Genomic DNA, 19621 nt, shown 5'->3' with positions numbered 1-19621 from the left:
CACAGCCCCTCATAAAAGAACTTTGGCAAAATTAATCCAACTGTTAAAATTTTATGAAAATTAAAATTTGAATATGCCAGAGGTAAACTAAATCCTGAGATGTTTATATGTGCTGTTAAGTCTTAGCAGTTCAGGAATCTTTTTAAAAAAAGGAAACTCATCAAAAGCCTTAAGTAAGTTATACACACTCATTTTTCCTCTTAGAATTACACTAATTGTGGATAATAACAGTACTTTTAGGCTTTATTAGTGACAATAAATTGCTGTGGGAAAAGCAAATGTTTTAGCCTGGCATTTGTCTACTTCAGTTTTATTTTTAGATAGATAGAATACCTTACTCACCCTATCTTCCATTATAAGTCCTGGCCTCTTCATAGATAATCAGGGTCCATTCATCTAAGGCATTCTTATTTCACCATAGTTTAAAATCTACTTTGCTAGGACTCCTGATTATATCACAAATATACTATATGTTATTCCATATTATTCCATTATTAGAATAATGAGTGATATATATATGTACATATATGCATGTTATATACATGCTCTGACATATTAGGACTTAAATGCTAGACACCTTCTTTCCTATTTCACAGGTCACAATTGTATTTGTCATTCATGATAAATTTATCCATCAGAAGATTTTTTTTTTTTAGGCTCAGTGTGAAAAACAACTTTGTTTCTCCTGAAGAATTAATCTATTTGTATGTTGCAGATACTGTTTACTTCTTAAGTTATCCTTTATAATCCCTTGCTACTTTGGCTACTAAGATACTGTTAATATGTCCTCTGATTTACATTATTTTTTATCTTTACCCCATTTCCTTTTATGAGAATTTTGTTTTAAAGAGACTTCAAAACTACTTAAAATTCCCTTTGAAATAAAGTAGAAATAAGTAAATAAATTTAAGAGATATATTAATGTTACAGTTATTTTCAATTCTGTTGAAAATGTACTAAACTGAGAGTGCATACCTTTGAAAAAGAGACTGAATAACATCTTCATCTTTAGCTTAAAAATATTCAGAGAATTTCCAAATTCCACATGTAAAAGCAGTGAAGCAATCATATCTCTTCTATTAAAATGATGCTTCCTTTCTTAATACAGTATCATTTTACTAAAGCAGCTGCTGTGCCTTAATAATTTCTTCTAGTTGCTTACATATTACTTTCACTTAAAAGAAATGATTCATGGTTCCAAAAGGTACAGCAATCTTTGTCTTTTCCTTTTCTCTCTCATTTTTCCAGCAAGTTCTTCCCTGGAGAAGTTTAATTTTGAGAATAGACCACAAGTGAGGCGTATCTCATATTTAATCCTTTACAGCCACCTAAGTCCAGAAGCTAAATTCAATCAAATTCCAAAAATACCTCGAATCAAAGCTCACTTATATATTCACTTAATAAAAGGAAAACAAAAACCTTTGTCAAGTTGAAAAGTGGAATTTATCTCTTTCATTAAAATAAAAAAAATTGAATGCAAATGAGTCAGGGTTTAGTTATATAATGTAATTAGTTAAAATCAACATACAGACAGACATGCACTCAGACCAAAGGAGGAGATGCACCATAGGGAAAGGTCAATCTACTGTCTTCCTTGAAATGTAGGAAGTATAAACCTTACATTTAATCATTGGCATTCTGGTATTTCTCACAAAGCCTGCTGGATGAAGGAACTTTCCAATTAATCAGTCCATGGTCACTGTGGTTCCTTCACAAACACAATAAAGCCTAGGTGATAACTTAGCAACAGTAGTGGTGGAATCTTGAGAAGTTTCCTTGGTGTATTTCAAAGTATGACTGTTAAGTAGTTGACCAAGAGAGAGCCACCCTCACTAACTTCTAGGAAAACAGCACATGTGCAATAATTTCTACCACAAGGCTAGGAATGACCATATTTGTTCTTTAAAGCACCTGACTTAAATTGTTCTACAGATTAAATCATGGCTATCAGAATAAGGAGTTGACTGCAGCAACTTTCTAACCAAATCCATTTATCATGAAAAGAGAATTTGGGGTGCCTGGGTGCCTTAATCAGTTAAGTGTCTGACTCTTAGTTTCAGCTCAGGTCATGATCTCACAGTTTGGTTCATGAGATCCAGCCTAGCGTCGGGCTCCACACTAATAGCACAGAGCTTGCTTGGGATTTTCTCTCTCACTACCTTTCTCTCTGCCCCTCCCCATCTCACATGCACACACACTCTCTCTTTCTCTCTCTCAAAATAAATAAAAAATAAAAGAGAATTCAAAAGATGCATTTTGGAAGGATAAATAAAAGGTTAAAACTCAATTCCTTCTGCTAAACCATGATTTTCAAACTCTAGCATACATCTGAAGCCCCTAGAGGGCTTGTTAGAACATGGATTGCTGGTCCTTACCCTCAGAATGTTTAACTCCGTAGATATGGAACAGGGCCTGAGAAGCTCTATTTCTAATAAGTTCCCAGGTGAGGCTGATGATGCTTGTTTGGGGACCACATTTCAGAACCACTGTCACACCCTTCATGGCTGCTCTATTTGGCCTATGTGTACCTGTTTCAGGAACTCTGAATACTATCGTTGGAACTCTGAATACAGCTCCAACCAGTTTCAATAAGAAACATTTCTCCAAGAATATAAATGAATTTTCAGAATTCCTTATGTCCTAAATGCATCTTAAGATAGAGCATTGAATAGTAGAAAATGTCTCTTAGCCAACCCAAGAACCTCATTCTAAGGATGTTCACAGGTAATATTATAGAAATAAGGTTTGGCACACAAGAGTTTGAGAAAACCTCTCCTTTAAACTTAAGTTAATATGCCATAAAACACACTTCAAGAGAAGTTGGCCTAAAACTAATGGGTAGAACTGCATAAATGTTTCAACGCACCGGTTTTTCAAACTTTTATCCGACATAGAATTCTTTTTTTCAAATGAAATCTTGCCCAGAACACTAACCTATAAAATAGACACTTGACAGAATAGACATCATGTGTAGAATACCTGGAGCACCTAGGGAATCCTAAGATTCTGAACAGCACAGTTTGAACTTTATTTAAAGCTTAATAAACACAGACGCTTACAGTGGATGTTATTGCTAGAAGGTAGCTTTGAGCCCTAATCCGTAGCCCTTGTCCCAAGACCAGTGCTTCCTCCCTCATTCCTTCCACCAAATGAGCACAGAACTGTGCAGAAGTACAAGGGCAGGTTTGTTTTCAGAGATCTCCTCACTGATAGTTTTTCCCTACTCAGGATTTTTAAATGGACTGAATGTGATTGTGTCTTCTCGGCTGTACAGATTTTGTGCTTTCCTCTTCCAAAGGGAATGCTACATGTATCATTGCTTACCTCTTCCCTGGAAAGGGTTGGAACCATTTTTTTGTTTGCATTTTCTTCCTTGGGAACTAGAGACACCCTCCTTTAAGGACTGTGCCTCCCAAAAGAAATATAAAATGGAGAAATATGTCACCTTTCCCTTATTGGTATGGATTGTTATTAACTACCTCCCTGTTACCAGCAGGAACACTCATGGCAAACTACATTTCATTTGGAGATCGTGGGGAAGAGCAGACTCTTGGTGCCATTTTTGCATGTGGCATTTTTGTTTACTAATTTACAAAATTTGTTTTACCCCCTGCAGCTGTAAATGAAAAAGCTGTGAGACTAAATGAAACTCTAGGAATTCAAGACCAGGACTTTGAGAGAAATTTGCAAGGGCTTCAGAAAGAGATTGATCAGATGATGACTGAACTGAGGAGGAAAAATCTTGATAAACAAAAGGAAGTTGCCGAAGATGAGTTAGTGTGAGTAGATAACTCTGTTATTTTTTTACTTGATAAACTGAATTTTTCAAATGGTTGTTTACAATTTTCTAAAATTTTCATCACACTTATAAGTAGAAGAAGATGCTATTTTATTTTCCACTTAGTAATAATTTGTCTTGCTCTAAAATTGATTAAAAGTATGTTTTTGCCTATGTTTAATCAAATAAATGATCTTTTTTGGGTTGCTGTCCCTTACACAATTAGGCTAATGGGCTTGCTTTATTAATTGCCTGTATTAGGGATTTCTAAACATCAAAGGGTTTTTTTTTGCGTGTGTTAATAAAAATATCTTTGGATAATTATGAATTTAGCAGCCCATTCTATACATTTTGTCATTTTAGGAGATGCTGAATAGAAGGGTCGTCAAATAATAAATGCCTAATACCTTGAAATAAGGGCTGAAAATTTGAGGTTGGAAATAGCAATAGTGATTTTACTAATGCAAATGAACTCTGTGACCACACACTCAGGAAAAAAAAAAATCATTGTTACATTTATAGTCCGCTAACTTCAAAGTGATGGTGTTATTAATATTTAAGTAATATATACTAAGCCAACAATATCAGCAACACCTGAGAACTTGTTAGACATACAAAGTATTAAACCTCACTGCAGACCTACTGAATCCAGAGATCTGGGGATGGGGGCCAGCAATCAGTTTTGACAGGCACTCCAGGAGATTATAATGGCTGTTAGTTTGAGAACTACTGTTTTCCAAGTAGTTTGCCTTTCATAAGGGCAATATTATCACTTTAGGAAAACCATTAAGTTAAATTCAGGAAACTCCCAGATCACTCAGTTGAAAGAAAAAGAAAAGTAGGTCAACATCATGATGCCATATTAGCATGTCAATAACACAGTTCTGCTAACAGTTTTTAACCAAATATAGCAATGTTCATACCTTATATCCAAAGTAACAGAGAAAATGTACCACTATGGTGAATCAGGTGACTTTTTTTTTTTTGTATGTGAAGCAAACCATAAAACTTACTTCATCAGTCAGATTATGAAAATAACATGAGACTCTTTCCAGTTGAAAATGCTATATTACTAACACATTTTAAATGCGTGTATGTTGTGTGCTTTCATATTAATTATAAATGGCCTTGCCACTTTTCAGGTACCCATTTTCATCTTGATTTAGTACACAGTCAGTCTGCTTTAAATATCATCTTATTTTCCATTGATTTAATACTAGCATTGCTATTTAATACCAATAAACCATGAGGCAGTGACAAGGGCTTATTGTCTGTTACTGGGCGGGGGTGACTGCAGGGCTGCAGAAGGCCTTCTGAAGAAGGTGAAGAAGTTCTTTGGAGAGTCCCGAGAAAAGAATGAAAAAGCAGAGAAGGATATCCGGGCGATACTGGCAGACAACAAAGATAAAGTGGATGCTGCTTGGGACCTGTTGAGAGAAGCCACCGATAAAATCAGAGAGGCTAATCGCTTATCTGCAGCAAATCAGAAAAACATGACTGCTTTGGAGGTGAGTCTTAGGGATTCTCATTTGAATCTATAGGGCTGGGTTGGATGGGGCAGGGATTGAACATAGCTGGAAAAGTCAAGTTGATGCACATTTACAGAAATCAAGAACAACTCAGAAAGGAGACTTCTAAGAAGCAGATCAGGAAACAATCCTTTTAAAAAAAATTAATGACTATATTTTTGAGAGAGAGAGAGAGAGAGAGAGAGAGAGAGAGAGAGAGCGCACACACAAGAGCAAAGGTGAGCAGGGGAGGGACAGAGAGGGAAACAGAATCTGAAGCAGACTCCAGGCTCTGAGCTATCAGTACAGACCCCAACATGGGATTTGAACTCAGGAACCATGAGATGATGACCTGAGCCAAAGTCAGACACTTAACTGACTGAGCCACCCAGGCACACCAGAAATGATCCTTTAAAAAAAAAAAAAATCAAGGACCATTGACATAGACTCAAATAAAATTAGATAACAAAGTATTGAAGGTTTTAAGGACAGTGTGATACAGTGGAAGGAACTCTTTCCTGGGAGTCAGGGGACCTTGATCTTAATGATGACTATGTCACTAACTAGAAATATGCCTTGGACAAGTCAGTTAAAGTCTCTAACTTCAAACTACACAATAAGTGCATTTTATGTGATTGCATCCAGGGTATCTTTGAGTACCAATCTCATATGGTTTTGTAACCCATGCAATCTAATCCACAAACCATTGTTTAGACATCTAACTACTGAGGGTCACAAAAGTGCCAACTTATTTCCTAATGGAATCTGGGCACACTGAGAGTCCAGTGCTTGGGAAAGATTTTGGTTCCCTTTTCCTTTGCAATGTGTTCCATGCAAATGATATTTTAACAGGGACTAACATGAACATATCACGTCTGAGTTATATTTTTCCCTCTTTTTCCTCACCGACAAGAGATAATTTTCTCCTCAAGAAATGATGGGCACCTTCTGCCTTTTTTAGAGAGGTTATGAGGCTAGAGCCAGAATAGATTTTTCCTTTTCTTCCTCCCTCCGTCGCTCAATGCCTTCCTTTTTCTTCCTTCCTTCCTCCCTTCTGTTCCTTGTTTATCTTTCTTAATACTTACCATGACAACTTGATCACTTTTCCCAATAGTAAATTCAGCACGTATGATGGTGCAAACTGTATTAGGCATTTAAACAACAACTTCTCCCCAGAAACAAAACTTCCTTTGCTGTTTTCAAAGTATTTGACCCCAACAGATCTGAAAACAGTGGCAGATCTCTTTGTCTTCTAGTGTATAATCTCACCTTCATTATAACTGAACACTCTCTGGCATATATGATGCTTTCAAAAATGTTTGTGGCATGGCAGTTGAATAAAACAAATCTGGATATTTTTTTCCATCTCATTTCTTTCCATTTTCCTTTAGAGTAAGAAGTAAGAGGATGAATTAATTTTTTGAAGGTTTTTTTTTTTTTTTCTGGGATTCACCCTTGTCATGTTGATGGAAGATGGAGAAGGCTCACTTTTTTCCTAACTGAGGTATCTAATCTTAACCAATTTGGAGTCTACTGACATGCTGGAAATATTAAAGAAAAAGTGCCATCTTGTGAGGCAGGATGTCGGGCTATCGTCCTATCCCCAGTGCTGACATGATTCATCCTGCTCAGGGACACACCAGTGGTGTAACTTACCTGGAGGTGCACCTCTCCATTTTATGGCAACAGTTTAAGAAATTAAAATTACCTGTGTGGAAAGCATAATAAGCATTTGGGAAGTATTTCAAGAAGAGTTATAGTGGTGCAGTAAATGGTCCTTTCAGCTACTCCTTCCTTTTAGTGATATTTAAAACCAGGAGCCATCATTCTTGGGCACCCCTAGAGATGCCTGGAGCTTATGTAGTCAGTATTGCGATTCTAAGTGGTCCTTTTTGTATTTTCATTTTATGTGTCATGCTTAACTAAAGGCTTGTTAAAAACTTACTGGAGTAAATAGATAAACTGATGAAATTAACATGAGTAAGGCACAGCTTACTTAAGATTGCCAGGGCTCATTAGGTTAATTACCAAGCTTCCTGCTACACCAACTGACTGAGAATCAACTGAACAGTTTGTTAAAAGACAGGGTCCCTGAGCTCCTACCCAGAGTCTGAGTTGGTTAGTCTGGACTTGGTTTGGGGTTCATATTTTAAAACTCTCCCCAGATTAATCCGATGTGTATACTGGTTTGAGAACAACTGACACATTGTATCCGTTCAATTGAATAATGAGCTGTGTTTTATTTTATTTTTTTTTAAATGCTTATTTATTTTTGAGAGAGAGGGACAGAGTGTGAGCAGGGGAGGAGCAGAGAGAGAGAGAGGGAGACACAGAATCTGAAGCAGGCTCCAGACTCCGAGCTGTCAGCACAGAGCCTGATGCGGGGCTCAAACTCACAAACTGTGAGATCATGACCTGAGCCAAGTCAGAGGCTTAACCGACTGAGCCACCCAGGTGCCCCATGAGCTGTGTTTTAAATAGACAAATTGTGCCTGTGTTCACAAAGAAGGTGCTATAATTAAGACACAACTCAATGTTATTTATTTTAAGGAGATAAGCATGTATTGTTAAAAACACTTACTAAGCCCCTACTAATTTCAATAAATGTGCCAAACAAATGTCGATTAGATCAAGCACTGGTCCTTATGGTGTGATCCTTGGAACAGCAACATCAGCATCAACTAAAAACTTGTTAAAAATACAAATTCTTGAGGTCTGCCCCAAATCTGTCAACTCAGAAACTGGGAGTGGCACCCAGCCACCTGTGTTTTAAAAATGCCTCCAGTGATTCAGATGTAGCCTTATGTTTGAGAACCATTGAAGTAAAGAATAAAACACCATCTCTGATGATTTCAGGTGACTTGTGTTTAGTGGGAAGTACACACAAGTCACTTCATGCACTGCAGTAACATCATGAAACTAAACAAAGAGAGGGCATCTAAATCACCCCCTGGGTTAAGGAGGACTTCATAGAGGACATGATATGTGTGCTGAGTCCTGCATGATAAGCACAAGTGAGTCGAAGCAGAAAAGGAAGAATATTCCAGAAATAGGGAAAACCACAAGCAAAGATATGGAGAGGAAAAAGAAAATATAAAACATTTGGGAGAAAATTCAGCGGTTTGATAGGATTAGAATGACGACTTCACAGGGGATGGAAAGCCAGAGAAGACAGATGAGGTCCAGAACTTGAGTAATAAAAGACCAAGTACATTATGATCAAGTTAAGGAATTTGGGGTTTATCCTGGAAACTATCAGAAGCCACTGTAACATTGGAGTCATGGATTACAGTTACATTTGGGGAAATTTGTGAGTGGTTCATATAAACTGGAGAGTTCATTTGGTATTAGGAAATAATGTAGTGTAAGGCTTGGAAAATAGGCAGTGGTGATCTACAATGCCTGTCAGGCACCTACCTCAGCAAGGTGCTGTTGGTAACAGAGGTGTTCGAGACTGAATAGAAATGATTCCTGGCCTCGTAGAACTTAACATTCAGGCAGCTTCACAGTATATAATTCTGAGATTAATATAGGCTAGGAATATCAGCAAAAGAGTCACACGCACAAAAAATGATGGCATTTCTCTCAGCTGAGACTGAGAGAAATGATGGGGTCACATGAGCCCCAACACAGAGCTCTGGAAGTGCACGGTGGTGTTAGGAAATGTCAGAACAGTGAAGCTCACTGCCGAGCTACAGAAGTGTGTAGTAGAAGATAGCTCTGGAAACAGCATTTGGAGCTAGATCAGAGGGGCTCTGAATGCAAATTTCTGGAGCACGGGATCAGAGGGCACTTGCAGCGATGGAGAGAAGGCGGAGAGGACCGTGTGCCTGGGTCACATCAAGAATGTGAGCAATTCAGTTACGCGAGGGAACATGTATTGAACAGTCTGTCCCTAAATCGACCATTAGGAAACTGCAAAAGGAAGGATTGCAAAGAAAGTAGTTAGTTGCTAGACAGAGAGGACTATAGCTTTTGCAGGCTCTTAAGCCTTCCACCTCACCCAAAAAGGTTTTAAATTTACAGAGCTCTGGAATGAATTAAGATCTAATTAGAAGTTAAAAGTAGAGATGCAATCAACTTTGATGCATATAGACTGTTTTTATGGAATTTATATTATAGAGAGGGAGATAATCCCTAAGCCAATAAACAAGTATGTGATATAGACACAAAGTCTGGAGCATGGACTAGTATACATAATAAGTGATATGTTCAGCGATATCGCACCTGTAGTCAGTATGTTGTGCTTCCTCAGTTGTACGTAGTTCAACAGGCTGTTCATTTCTACTACTCCCTGTATTGTACATGCATCTTATGAGGGTGTGGCGTCACCGATTTGCACTAAGTTAACAGGGCTTTTCGCAACTCTCAGGAGGGGCAATCAAGATGGTTCAATCTATACAAAAAATACCATTATCTATGATTCTATTGTTTGTGGTCACCCTGTAGAATATAATTCAGACAAATGAGTGCTAAGAGGAGGACCAAAATGAAGTAATTATAACAGTTAACGATTACATTGTGTCTGCTGTGTGCCAGGCAGTGTTGTAAGTCAGTTCCTCTCAAATTTTACTATGTAGATCATCTGGAATTCTTGTTAAAGTACAGTTTCTGAGTTGGTAGTTCTTGAAAAGACGATGAGATTATCTATTTCTAATACCTTTCCAGGTGATGCTGATGCTGCTGGTTAATGGCCCACATTTTGAGAAGCAAGGGACTAAACCTTTTATCTGGGGCTACATAAATCACTCGCCCCTGTTTTTCATAGCTTGTGAGTGGGCAGAGCTAGGATCCCGACCCAGGCAGGCTATTCCCTGAATCTGGTTTGTAATTGCTGTGGTATATAGATAATAATTGGGATGAAGATGGCGGCTGTTTTAGATAGGTGATCAGAGAAGTGACCAGAAACAGCGTGAGGGAGGAAACAAGGCAAAGAACTGAGCGAGAGCACATCACAGAGGGAACTACAGCAGCAGAGAATTGGAACAAGACATAGGGACTGGCAGTGGACTTACGTGGTTGGTGAAGAGAAGGGGGGAGAAAGGTATGAAATCAGTGCTATCCCAGTGCAAATAAGGCAAATGATTTCTATAATAGGAGTGACAGTCCTTTCATAGCTCAAGACCTAGGCTTCTTCATCAGGTAGACCAGGTTCAAACCTTAACTGCACAGGTAGTGTGACCTTGAGTAAATCACTTGTTCAATTTCCTATTCTTTTAAAAGGTGATAAACACAGGACCTGTAGAGTTAGTATAGAATTTACTGAGAAAATCCTATAAACTACCTGGCACATATTGAGACATAAATGAATATAAAACTAGCATTATTATCTATATAACAACATAAATGGCAGAGGTTTAAAATTGATGCAGTTAAATGCACAAGTGTTTGGGAGAATGAGTGAGATGTATAAAGAAAAACATATACACAAATGTTTGCTCCAAATAGAAAAATAACAATAGGTCTCTGTCGTCAATTTTATCCTTCTAGGCTAGGAATCAGTTTCATGTAGTTTTAAGACAAGCTATCAGTATCAAGGAAAAATGAGAGCTTGCTCTCTTTTCATGGAACAGCCCATTAAGTTTATTCTCCCATGTGTTCATTTCTCTTTTTTTGAAAAGCACTTTCCCTAAGTCCCCTTAAAAATCTCACTTCTTCCAATTTTTACAGAACTCCCATAGAATAAATCTGCTTATGTCTATGCTCACAGAATACTCCTTTGGCCCTGCATTCTGGAATGTAACGTCTAGTTCCAATGTAATTCAGGGTACTACCACATGTTCAGTAATACATATTCAGCACTTGCACTTACACAAGTTTAAAATGGGTATTGATCTTGCTTTAAAAATAGTTTCTAGGGACGGCGCCTGGGTGGCTCAGTCGGTTAAGCCCCTGACTTTGGCTCAGGTCATGATCTCACGGTTCTGAGCTCGAGCCCCACATGGGGCTCTGTGCTGACAGCTCAGAGCATGGAGCCTGCTTCAGATTCTGTGTGTGTGTCTCTCTCTGACCCTCCCCCACTCATACTCTGTCTCTGTCTCTCTGTCTCTCTCTTAAAAATAAACATTGAGGTGCCTGGGTGGCTCAGTCAATTAAGTGTCTGACTTCGGCTTGGGTCATGATCTCACAGCTTGTGAGTTTGAGCCCCACATCAGGCTCTGTGCTGACAGCTTGGAGCCTGGAGCCTGCTTCAGATTCTGTGTCTCCCTCTCTCTCTCTGCCCCTCCCCTGCTCACATTCTGTCTCTCTCTCAAAAAATAAATAAACATTGAAAACAAATTTTTAAATAAATATTAAAAACAAGTTAATAGTTTTTAGGGGCACCTGAGTAGCTCAGTTGGTTGACTGTCCAACTCTTGGTTTTGGCACAGGTCAGGATCCGAAGGTTGTGGGGTAGGATCCATGCTCAGCATGAAGCCTGCTTAAGATTCTCTCTCTCTTTCTCTCTCTGCCCCCCTCCCCCACTCATGCTCTCTCTCTCTCTTTCTCTCCCTCTAAAATAAAAAATAATCAAAAATTTTAAAATGTAGTCTTTAATTCCTCAGCTAACATCACATAACTTTTCTTCTCTTGGGTGACTTTGTCACACTGAGAGGAAGAAAGTACTTATATAGGGATTTAAATAAAATAACTCTCAAAGGACTGGCCAGGTAGTTTGTAGCATTCCCATCTGTTCTCATTGTCAACACGACGTGCCTTGTTCACAAAGCCTACGTTCAGGCAGCTCGAGGAAGTCAAGAAAGAATACAGGGTCGGATAGGGTTTCCTCCGAAGGGCATTTTGATGTTTTGTTCCTACTGTGCTACAGAAAAAGAAGGAAGCTATCGAAAATGGCAAACAACAAACTGAGAACACTTTAAAAGAAGGCAATGACATACTCAGTGAAGCCAACCGTCTTGCAGATGAAATCAACTCGGTCATAGATGTGAGTACTTGATAAAACCCAAAGGGAAAAGAAAATAATAATGATACAGGCTTTCATAAATAGGACACAATCAAAAAATCTCAGTAACATAAGCAAATCCTAATTTTTTTTCTTGTGGGTATCAAATTGTTTTTGGACTATTCCATTATGCTTGTGCCTAGCTCTTGGCAACAGTTAAAACTTCACACTGTTCTCCCAACAGACATGAGAGGGTACTCATAAACACTCACGCAAACCTGTATTTTTTCCCACAGTGATGAAGGGTATTTCTTATTCCTAGGATAGCCCTTCAAATCTGCTTCAATATTTATATAATGTTAGTTGAAAGAGAAATGTAAACTATTAGCAGACTTTTAATATCCTAATGCAGTAGACACTGTGGTATATGGGAATAGAAACACAGATGATCTAAAAGATCCTAATGATGACCACTTATGCATTTATACCTACAAAGTAGCATTTTCTTAGAAAAATATAGTTAGGTTCTTCTTGGTGTAAATTGGCTTCATATATTTCCTAATCCCTCTCATTAAATAACAGCTTTTATTCTGTCCTCTCTTTTGGCTGTGTTAGTAAAATTGAAATTTCTTTTTAAAAAGTAAGTGTGTGGAATTGTATCTCCTAGAGAAATTAGTAACCGATTGGAGGCTTGTAGTCACACACTTAAAATGCCCTCTTTTCTCTACACGTCAGTACGTTGAAGATATTCAAACTAAGTTGCCACCCATGTCTGAGGAGCTGAAAGATAAAATAGATGACCTCTCCCAGGAAATACAGGACAGAAACCTTGCTGAGAAGGTGTCCCAGGCTGAGAGCCATGCAGCTCAGTTGAATGACTCATCTGCTGTCCTTGATGGGTATGTCATTTGTTGTCGCAAATGCCTTTGTATCTTGACGCTTGTCCAAAAGTTGTGACTCGCAGAAATGGTAGAGAATCTCTTTGAAATCTTGATTTCTCTAATTATGAGCATACGAGCTACTCGGTCTTTCTGTGGAAAAGCCTAATTAGGAGGGTCTGGGCAAAGTTCCACTGAAGCAGCTTCAAAAGTCTGAGTTAAAAGTGGATTCAAATATGGCTTGGTAGGGAGTGAACATAGCCCTAGGCTATGCTAAGAAAAAATATTTTTTATTCTTTATTAGAGAGCACAGTGGTTGCCTTATTAGCATTTTAAATAATAATATGTAAATACACATTCCATTTCAAATTCTAGTTTTATATTTTTAATTAAATCAAAACTATTGTTAAAAGACTGGCTTTTGAAAATGTGGCCCCATACATAGTCTTTAAGTCTTTTTTTTTTTTTTTTTTTCTGTTTCAAACTCCAGGGAGACACTACATAGTTCCCTTGTGTAATAGGCTAGGACTCTTATTTGGGTCAGAGGAGGGAGGGGCAAGTGACAAGGTGTGTTTGACCTATAAATAGCCTTCTACGTGTAAGTGGTATGTTCCCCTACAATTTTGGAGTCATCATAATATAAATATAGGTCCTATAACCCCCAAGAAGAATTTTCTCGAATAAATCTGTTATTTAATATATAACATGTGTAAGGTTCTATTCCAATACTTAATATGCATGACACAAAGGAAAATATCCATGTTTGAAGACCCTGGACACAATTCACACTCAATTCATTTTACAGTAAACTATTACCAATTTTGCATGGAGGGAAGTGAATGGAGCAGTAAGTTAGAGGTCCACAGATGCAAGCTCCAAGTTTTTAATTAGTGATGTGTCGGTCATGTAGCCTGACACAAGCTAATCTAACCTTCATTTATATCCATCTGGGAAGTACACCTATCCTAAAGAGATTTTGTGAAATTCATTCCAGTAATATGGTACAAGCGCTCTGAAACGTATAGCGTGCCTTACAAATGATGTTAAGGATCATCTCACTGCTCACAGTTTGCATGGTGCATGAGGTTGCAGAAATGTTTGAGTGGGTATTAAAAAATATGTTGGTAGTATTTCATAGCTGAATTATTTAGGAATATGAATTTAAATTGACAACTACAATATAATACAATAAGCAGATATTTCATGATGACTTGTAAATATAATTGTCCTGGCTGGGATCATTTGGAAGCTATGTTTGTTATAAGTAGAATGTTCTTCATTTGGGTACCAACTGCTCTGATGTTCTTTTTTGGGGGTAATCCCAACAGAATCCTTGATGAAGCTAAAAACATCTCCTTCAATGCCACTGCAGCCTTCAATGCTTACAGCAATATTAAGGACTCTATTGATGAAGCTGAGAAAATTGCCCAAGAAGCCAAAGATCTTGCACATGAAGCTACAAAACTGGTAAGAACCGAATAGTGCTTCGTACTAAGAATGTGGGTCAATCTGTTTGAGTAAGTACCTAGACTAGATTTCTCAAATTGAAATGAGCTCTGGAAAATCCTAGTAAGTTAGAATATTTATTTTGAATTATTTTCAAAGGCTCCTTTTAAATCATATCCAAAATAAACATTCAGTGTGCTGTAATCATAACACAATTCTTTTCTCAGTCTCTCACTACTTCCCACTACTGATAAGGGCCTTGAAATTATTGCAGATGCCAAGCGGCTTTGTGCCACCAACTCACAGAAGAAAAACAGTCAAACACAAGACTCTGGACAGGGAAATGTATTACTATTATTCCAAATATCATCAGTAAGAAAGTGCCCAGAAAATTAACACCGCTGCTTACGGCTACCCACAAATTTGGTATATGTGAAGTTTGACTATAAAGTGTCCATTTTGCAAAACACATGAGATCATATGCTTCTAAATTCCTTATACTGTTTTTAGCACAATGGAAACCTTTGCTTTCAAAGCAACCTTTGACTGCTGTCATTGTTCAAAATAAATTTGGAATTAATATTTCAGAATTTGGGGGTTCCAATTATAGCACGTTATCTTGTGTATTTTCAATACTGACAAATCTTCATTATACATCAACATTTTGTAAGTAAGTTATGTGATACACCTTCATAATACTATTGTAGGTTATTGAAGGTTAAAAAACACTTCATAGGAAGCACATGGTGAGTTAAAATGTTCTGAATTAAATATTCTGAATCCCTTTGGTCTTCACATCAAAATTTTGAGGAAAAAAAAAGCTTGATTGGACATTTGACTGTGAATGAAATACACATAACTATTTAGTGTTAGAGAAACAGATCAATATTTGTTGTGATTTAATATTGGGCACAAAGGTATCTAGGATCTCAGGGATATTAAATGCATTTACTACACTCTTAGAAGGTTTATTTAGTTATCGTAGTGAAAACATCATATTCCATCAACAATTGCTACTGTTTCTGTTCCTCTGGAATAAACTCTAATACCATATGTTCTGAGTATTTCTTATTCAAAATTGTGATACGACTATTGCAGAAACTTCCCTATGGCTAGTTATCCTTTCAAAATGAACCTGTTTTTTTTCTTAATCTAAACTATTTATCTATCTTCTCATAATCTTCTATTTTAAAGACCCAAATTTCCAAGGTCACCATTTTCATTTGGCCTATGCTTTATCGCAGGACCATTTTAAGCGTCTAACACAGTACCTGGCAAATAATAGGCACTCAGGAATGAATGAATGAATGTCATTCTAACTAATATCTTTCAAGTCTATTTACATTCATTTGTACCAATAAAAATCTCACTATTGTCATTACTTCATCTTTATAAACTTCTAACTATTATTTTATTAAAGAGCTGTTTTATTTCACCCAATTTTAATACTATCACCTTATGTCTAGAAGACTGACATTTTTATGCAGACACAAAATATTCACTTTCCTCAACACTGATGCTTATACGTGATAATCTAGCCAGCCTCAAACACAGAGCTGGGATGAGTTGTAATGCTTTACAACATGTCTTCTTGTTATCATCATTCTTTCTCTCCTTCCATATCCCACATAAAAATAATTAAATGTCTAAAAAAGTACAAAATAAATGCTAGGGGCACCTGGGTGGCTAAGTTGGTTAAGCGTCCAACCTCAGCTCAGATCATGATCTCACAGTTCATGGGTTCAAAAAGCACACTGGGCTTTGTGCTGACAGCCCAGAGCCTGCAGCCTGCTTTGGATTCTGTGTCTCCCTCTCTCTCTGCCCCTTCCCCACTTGTGGTCTGTCTGTCTGTCTGTCTCTCTCTCTGTCTCTGTCTCTGTCTCTGTCTCAAAAATAAATAAACATTAAAAAATTTTTTAAATAAATAAATCCTAAAGAGAATAATTTATTAAATGGTTCTTAGCAAACTCAAAGAAGACAGATTTGTCCCAGAAAGTTTATTGGACTAAACAGAAAATTTGATTCATGAACAGAATAAATGAAGCTTTCATTTTAATGTCATGATAACATAGTTGTATTTTACTAGAAATTAAACATTTTTGCCAATCATTGCATTGCACAATTACGTAGATAGGACTAGAATGACAGAAATGTAAGAGTCGGTATTATTGCTGGAGTGATAGATACATACAGAAGAGTGTGATTGTTTGTTATTTATGTATGAAAGAATTCAAGAGTAACAAATCAGAAGAGTCCTTTACACATTGGAGTCCAGCCCTAAAAAGAAGGAAAAATGTTCTCAATGAATCAGAAAGGAAAGACAAAGAAACAAAGCAGGAATTTATATGAGGAGAAAAATGGCCTGTTAGACAAGCAATAAAACAACCAATTACGACTGTGAAGAGATGGACGTGAGATAATATGAGAAGAAAAAAGCCATAAGAACAGAAACAAATAAATGGTAGAAAAAACGACAAAGCATAACTGACAGCATTTTTAAAGTAACTTTGCTTTTTTAAAAACTACGTAAAGCTACCTATTTATAAATACACACATTGTCATTGGAAGGAAAATATGAGAGGAATGTTGATCACTTAACTAAATAATAAGCAGGTGGAGTTTGTATACATTTAAAGATGATAGTGGAATATCCCTAAGCAATGATTAACAGCTACTTGTCTTGTATATATCATTTATTTAAATATTGAAATGAAGTATTTGGGAAAAGTAGACATTATGAAAAAATAGGTATGATTTTTCTGCTAGTGTTGGGTGGGAAAAATGCTAAAGCATTTGTTTTCCTACACATAATCTCCAAGATAACATTTCATGTAGTACCTCTCATTGGTGGGTGCAAGGAAAGAAGGGAAATACGTCATTGGTCAGAAAAGAGAATATGATGATCCAATTATTTTGTTTTAATCTTAATTGCTTTGGTGCTATAAAAGTCCTCAGATGCTAAAAGAACAGAGAATCAAACTTTTTAAAAAAAACTTTCCAGATGATAGATGAACTTAAAACCTATGTTATAAACCAAATCAGGTTTTAGAAGTAGGTGAACAAATAGATTTCACAGAATGCTGGATCCTTGGAATGACCACCAGAGAGGCAACAGGCATGGTTTCAGTGGCCCTGAAATAGGAGGCCCTCTGCCCTTTCCACTGGAAAGGTCGTAGATGCTATGCATTTGGATCTGGTGCATTCCAATAACAACAAAAACAATTGAAAAGAAGGGTAATGTAGAATAAATTCCATAGTTCTGGTTCTTACACATCATGAGGAATCATCACACAGCAATAATCGCACAGTCTCACCTATTCTGAAATGTCATCTCCCTTCCTTTCCTGTCTCACTCCCTTGGTCTAAGTGCAGTGTGCTGTGTCATATATACTCCCATGTAGGCAGTCATCACCTTCCATGGGTATCTTGCATTTAAAAAAATGAATCACTCTTTCATTTCCTCTGGCAACAGAAAGCTTCCTCTCTTCAGTCCCCTCTTGTCCACCTTGCAGTCATTGTCTGAAGCTTCCTCTTTCTCTCTGCCTGTGTCTGTCTCTCTCATACCCACATACCAACAATATTCATTAATACCCTCTAGCCCAGGATCCCCTTTCTCAATTAGTCTCAGCATTCAGTCTGAGCTTCACTAGAATGAACATTAGGAATAGAAGAATTTATGCTGGGCTTCAACCCCAGTATACTGTGTGTTTTTTTATTCTCCAAGTTCAAGTTCTGTTTCTTGCTAAAATTATACATCATTCAAGGGAGTCATAATTCTAAAAAATATTTAGCATGGTCTTTTCCAGGCATTTCTGGAAAAAAATAGTATAAAATACAGAAGAAAATAAAAGCAGTTTGTAAGTCATGCATTTTTCCCCCACAGAGACAAGGATAGTGAAATAGTAAAGAACAGTGCTGTATAATCAAGATGTAGGCTTTAGATAAACTACAGAGATGAGGGGAATGTCTAATATATATTTTAGGAGTGCCTGGGTGGCTCAGTCGGTTCAGCATCGACTCCTGAGCTCAGCTCAGGTCATGATCCCACTATTTGTGAGACTGAGCTCAGTGTCAGGCTCTGCACTGATAGCGGGGAGTATTTTTGGATTTTTCTCTCTCTCCCTTTGCCTCTCCCTCACTCTTGCATGTGTGAGCTCTCTTTCTCTGTCTCTGTCGATCGCTCAAAAATAAATAAATAAAATAAATTAAATGCATCTATTTTATAGCAAGAAATATACCTAAAAATTAATTAAGTTTAAAGTTTTAGGGGCGCCTGGGTGGCGCAGTCGGTTAAGCGTCCGACTTCAGTCAGGTCACGATCTCGCGGTCCCTGAGTTCGAGCCCCGCGTCGGGCTCTGGGCTGATGGCTCAGAGCCTGGAGCCTGTTTCCGATTCTGTGTCTCCCTCTCTCTCTGCCCCTCCCCCGTTCATGCTCTGTCTCTCTCTGTCCCAAAAAAATAAATAAACGTTAAAAAAAATTTTTTTAATAAAATAAAATAAAATTAAATTAAATTAAAAAATAAAGTTTTAACCTTGATTCTAATAAATACGTAAACTGATAAACTGCTGTTGCAACTGACTTTCCAGTGTTTGTTCCTTAACATGTGGAAAATAGATACCCATAGAAACCTCAAAAGGAGCTTTCTCTTGCTTTAGGGTCAAGAGTCTAAGGAATAAACTAAATTTTTGTAAATTTTCTCTTATGTGGCAGATCAGTAGCGAGAAAAACGCTGATAGAAATTACGGACACTAGAAAGGAAAGCCAAAGATTTCTGACAACATGCAGCCTGAGTTAATTCAGATCCATCCTGATGTTAGAAATTCATAGAAATGCTAAATAAATTATAACTCCCCAAATTTAATACATACTTCACTTTAGAAAGAAGCAACAAAAGGAAATCTAGGGGCACCTGGGTGTCTCAGTCAGTTAAGCATCTGACTTTGGCTCAGGTTATGATCTCATGGTTCGTGAGTTCGAGCCCCACGTTGGGCCCTGTGCTGACAGTTCGGAGACTGGAGTCTGTTTCAAATTCTGTCTCTGTCTCTCTACCCCTCCCCTACTCTCTCTCTGTCTCTCTCTCAAATATAAAAAATACAACATAAAAAATTTTTTTAATCTAAAAATACA

At 37.4% G+C, this 19621-nt stretch overlaps 1 protein-coding gene across 1 annotated transcript in view; it reads left to right on the top strand.

Moving 5' to 3' along the window:
* Positions 1-19621, top strand: part of LAMA2 (laminin subunit alpha 2) — a 395150-nt gene that overhangs the window by 255558 nt on the left and 119971 nt on the right. The window contains exons 35-39 of the mRNA XM_040449243.1: positions 3617-3779; positions 5076-5286; positions 12095-12211; positions 12905-13068; positions 14376-14514. Coding sequence (XP_040305177.1) covers positions 3617-3779; positions 5076-5286; positions 12095-12211; positions 12905-13068; positions 14376-14514 — 794 coding nt within the window. The remainder of the gene's footprint in view (positions 1-3616; positions 3780-5075; positions 5287-12094; positions 12212-12904; positions 13069-14375; positions 14515-19621) is intronic.

Source organism: Herpailurus yagouaroundi, unplaced genomic scaffold (assembly GCF_014898765.1).
Source record: "Herpailurus yagouaroundi ecotype Mexico unplaced genomic scaffold, PumYag 198, whole genome shotgun sequence".
Classification (NCBI taxonomy): domain Eukaryota; kingdom Metazoa; phylum Chordata; class Mammalia; order Carnivora; family Felidae; genus Herpailurus; species Herpailurus yagouaroundi.
The sequence above is the reverse complement of the archived record's forward strand: the minus strand, read 5'-3'. Positions and strand labels throughout refer to the sequence as shown.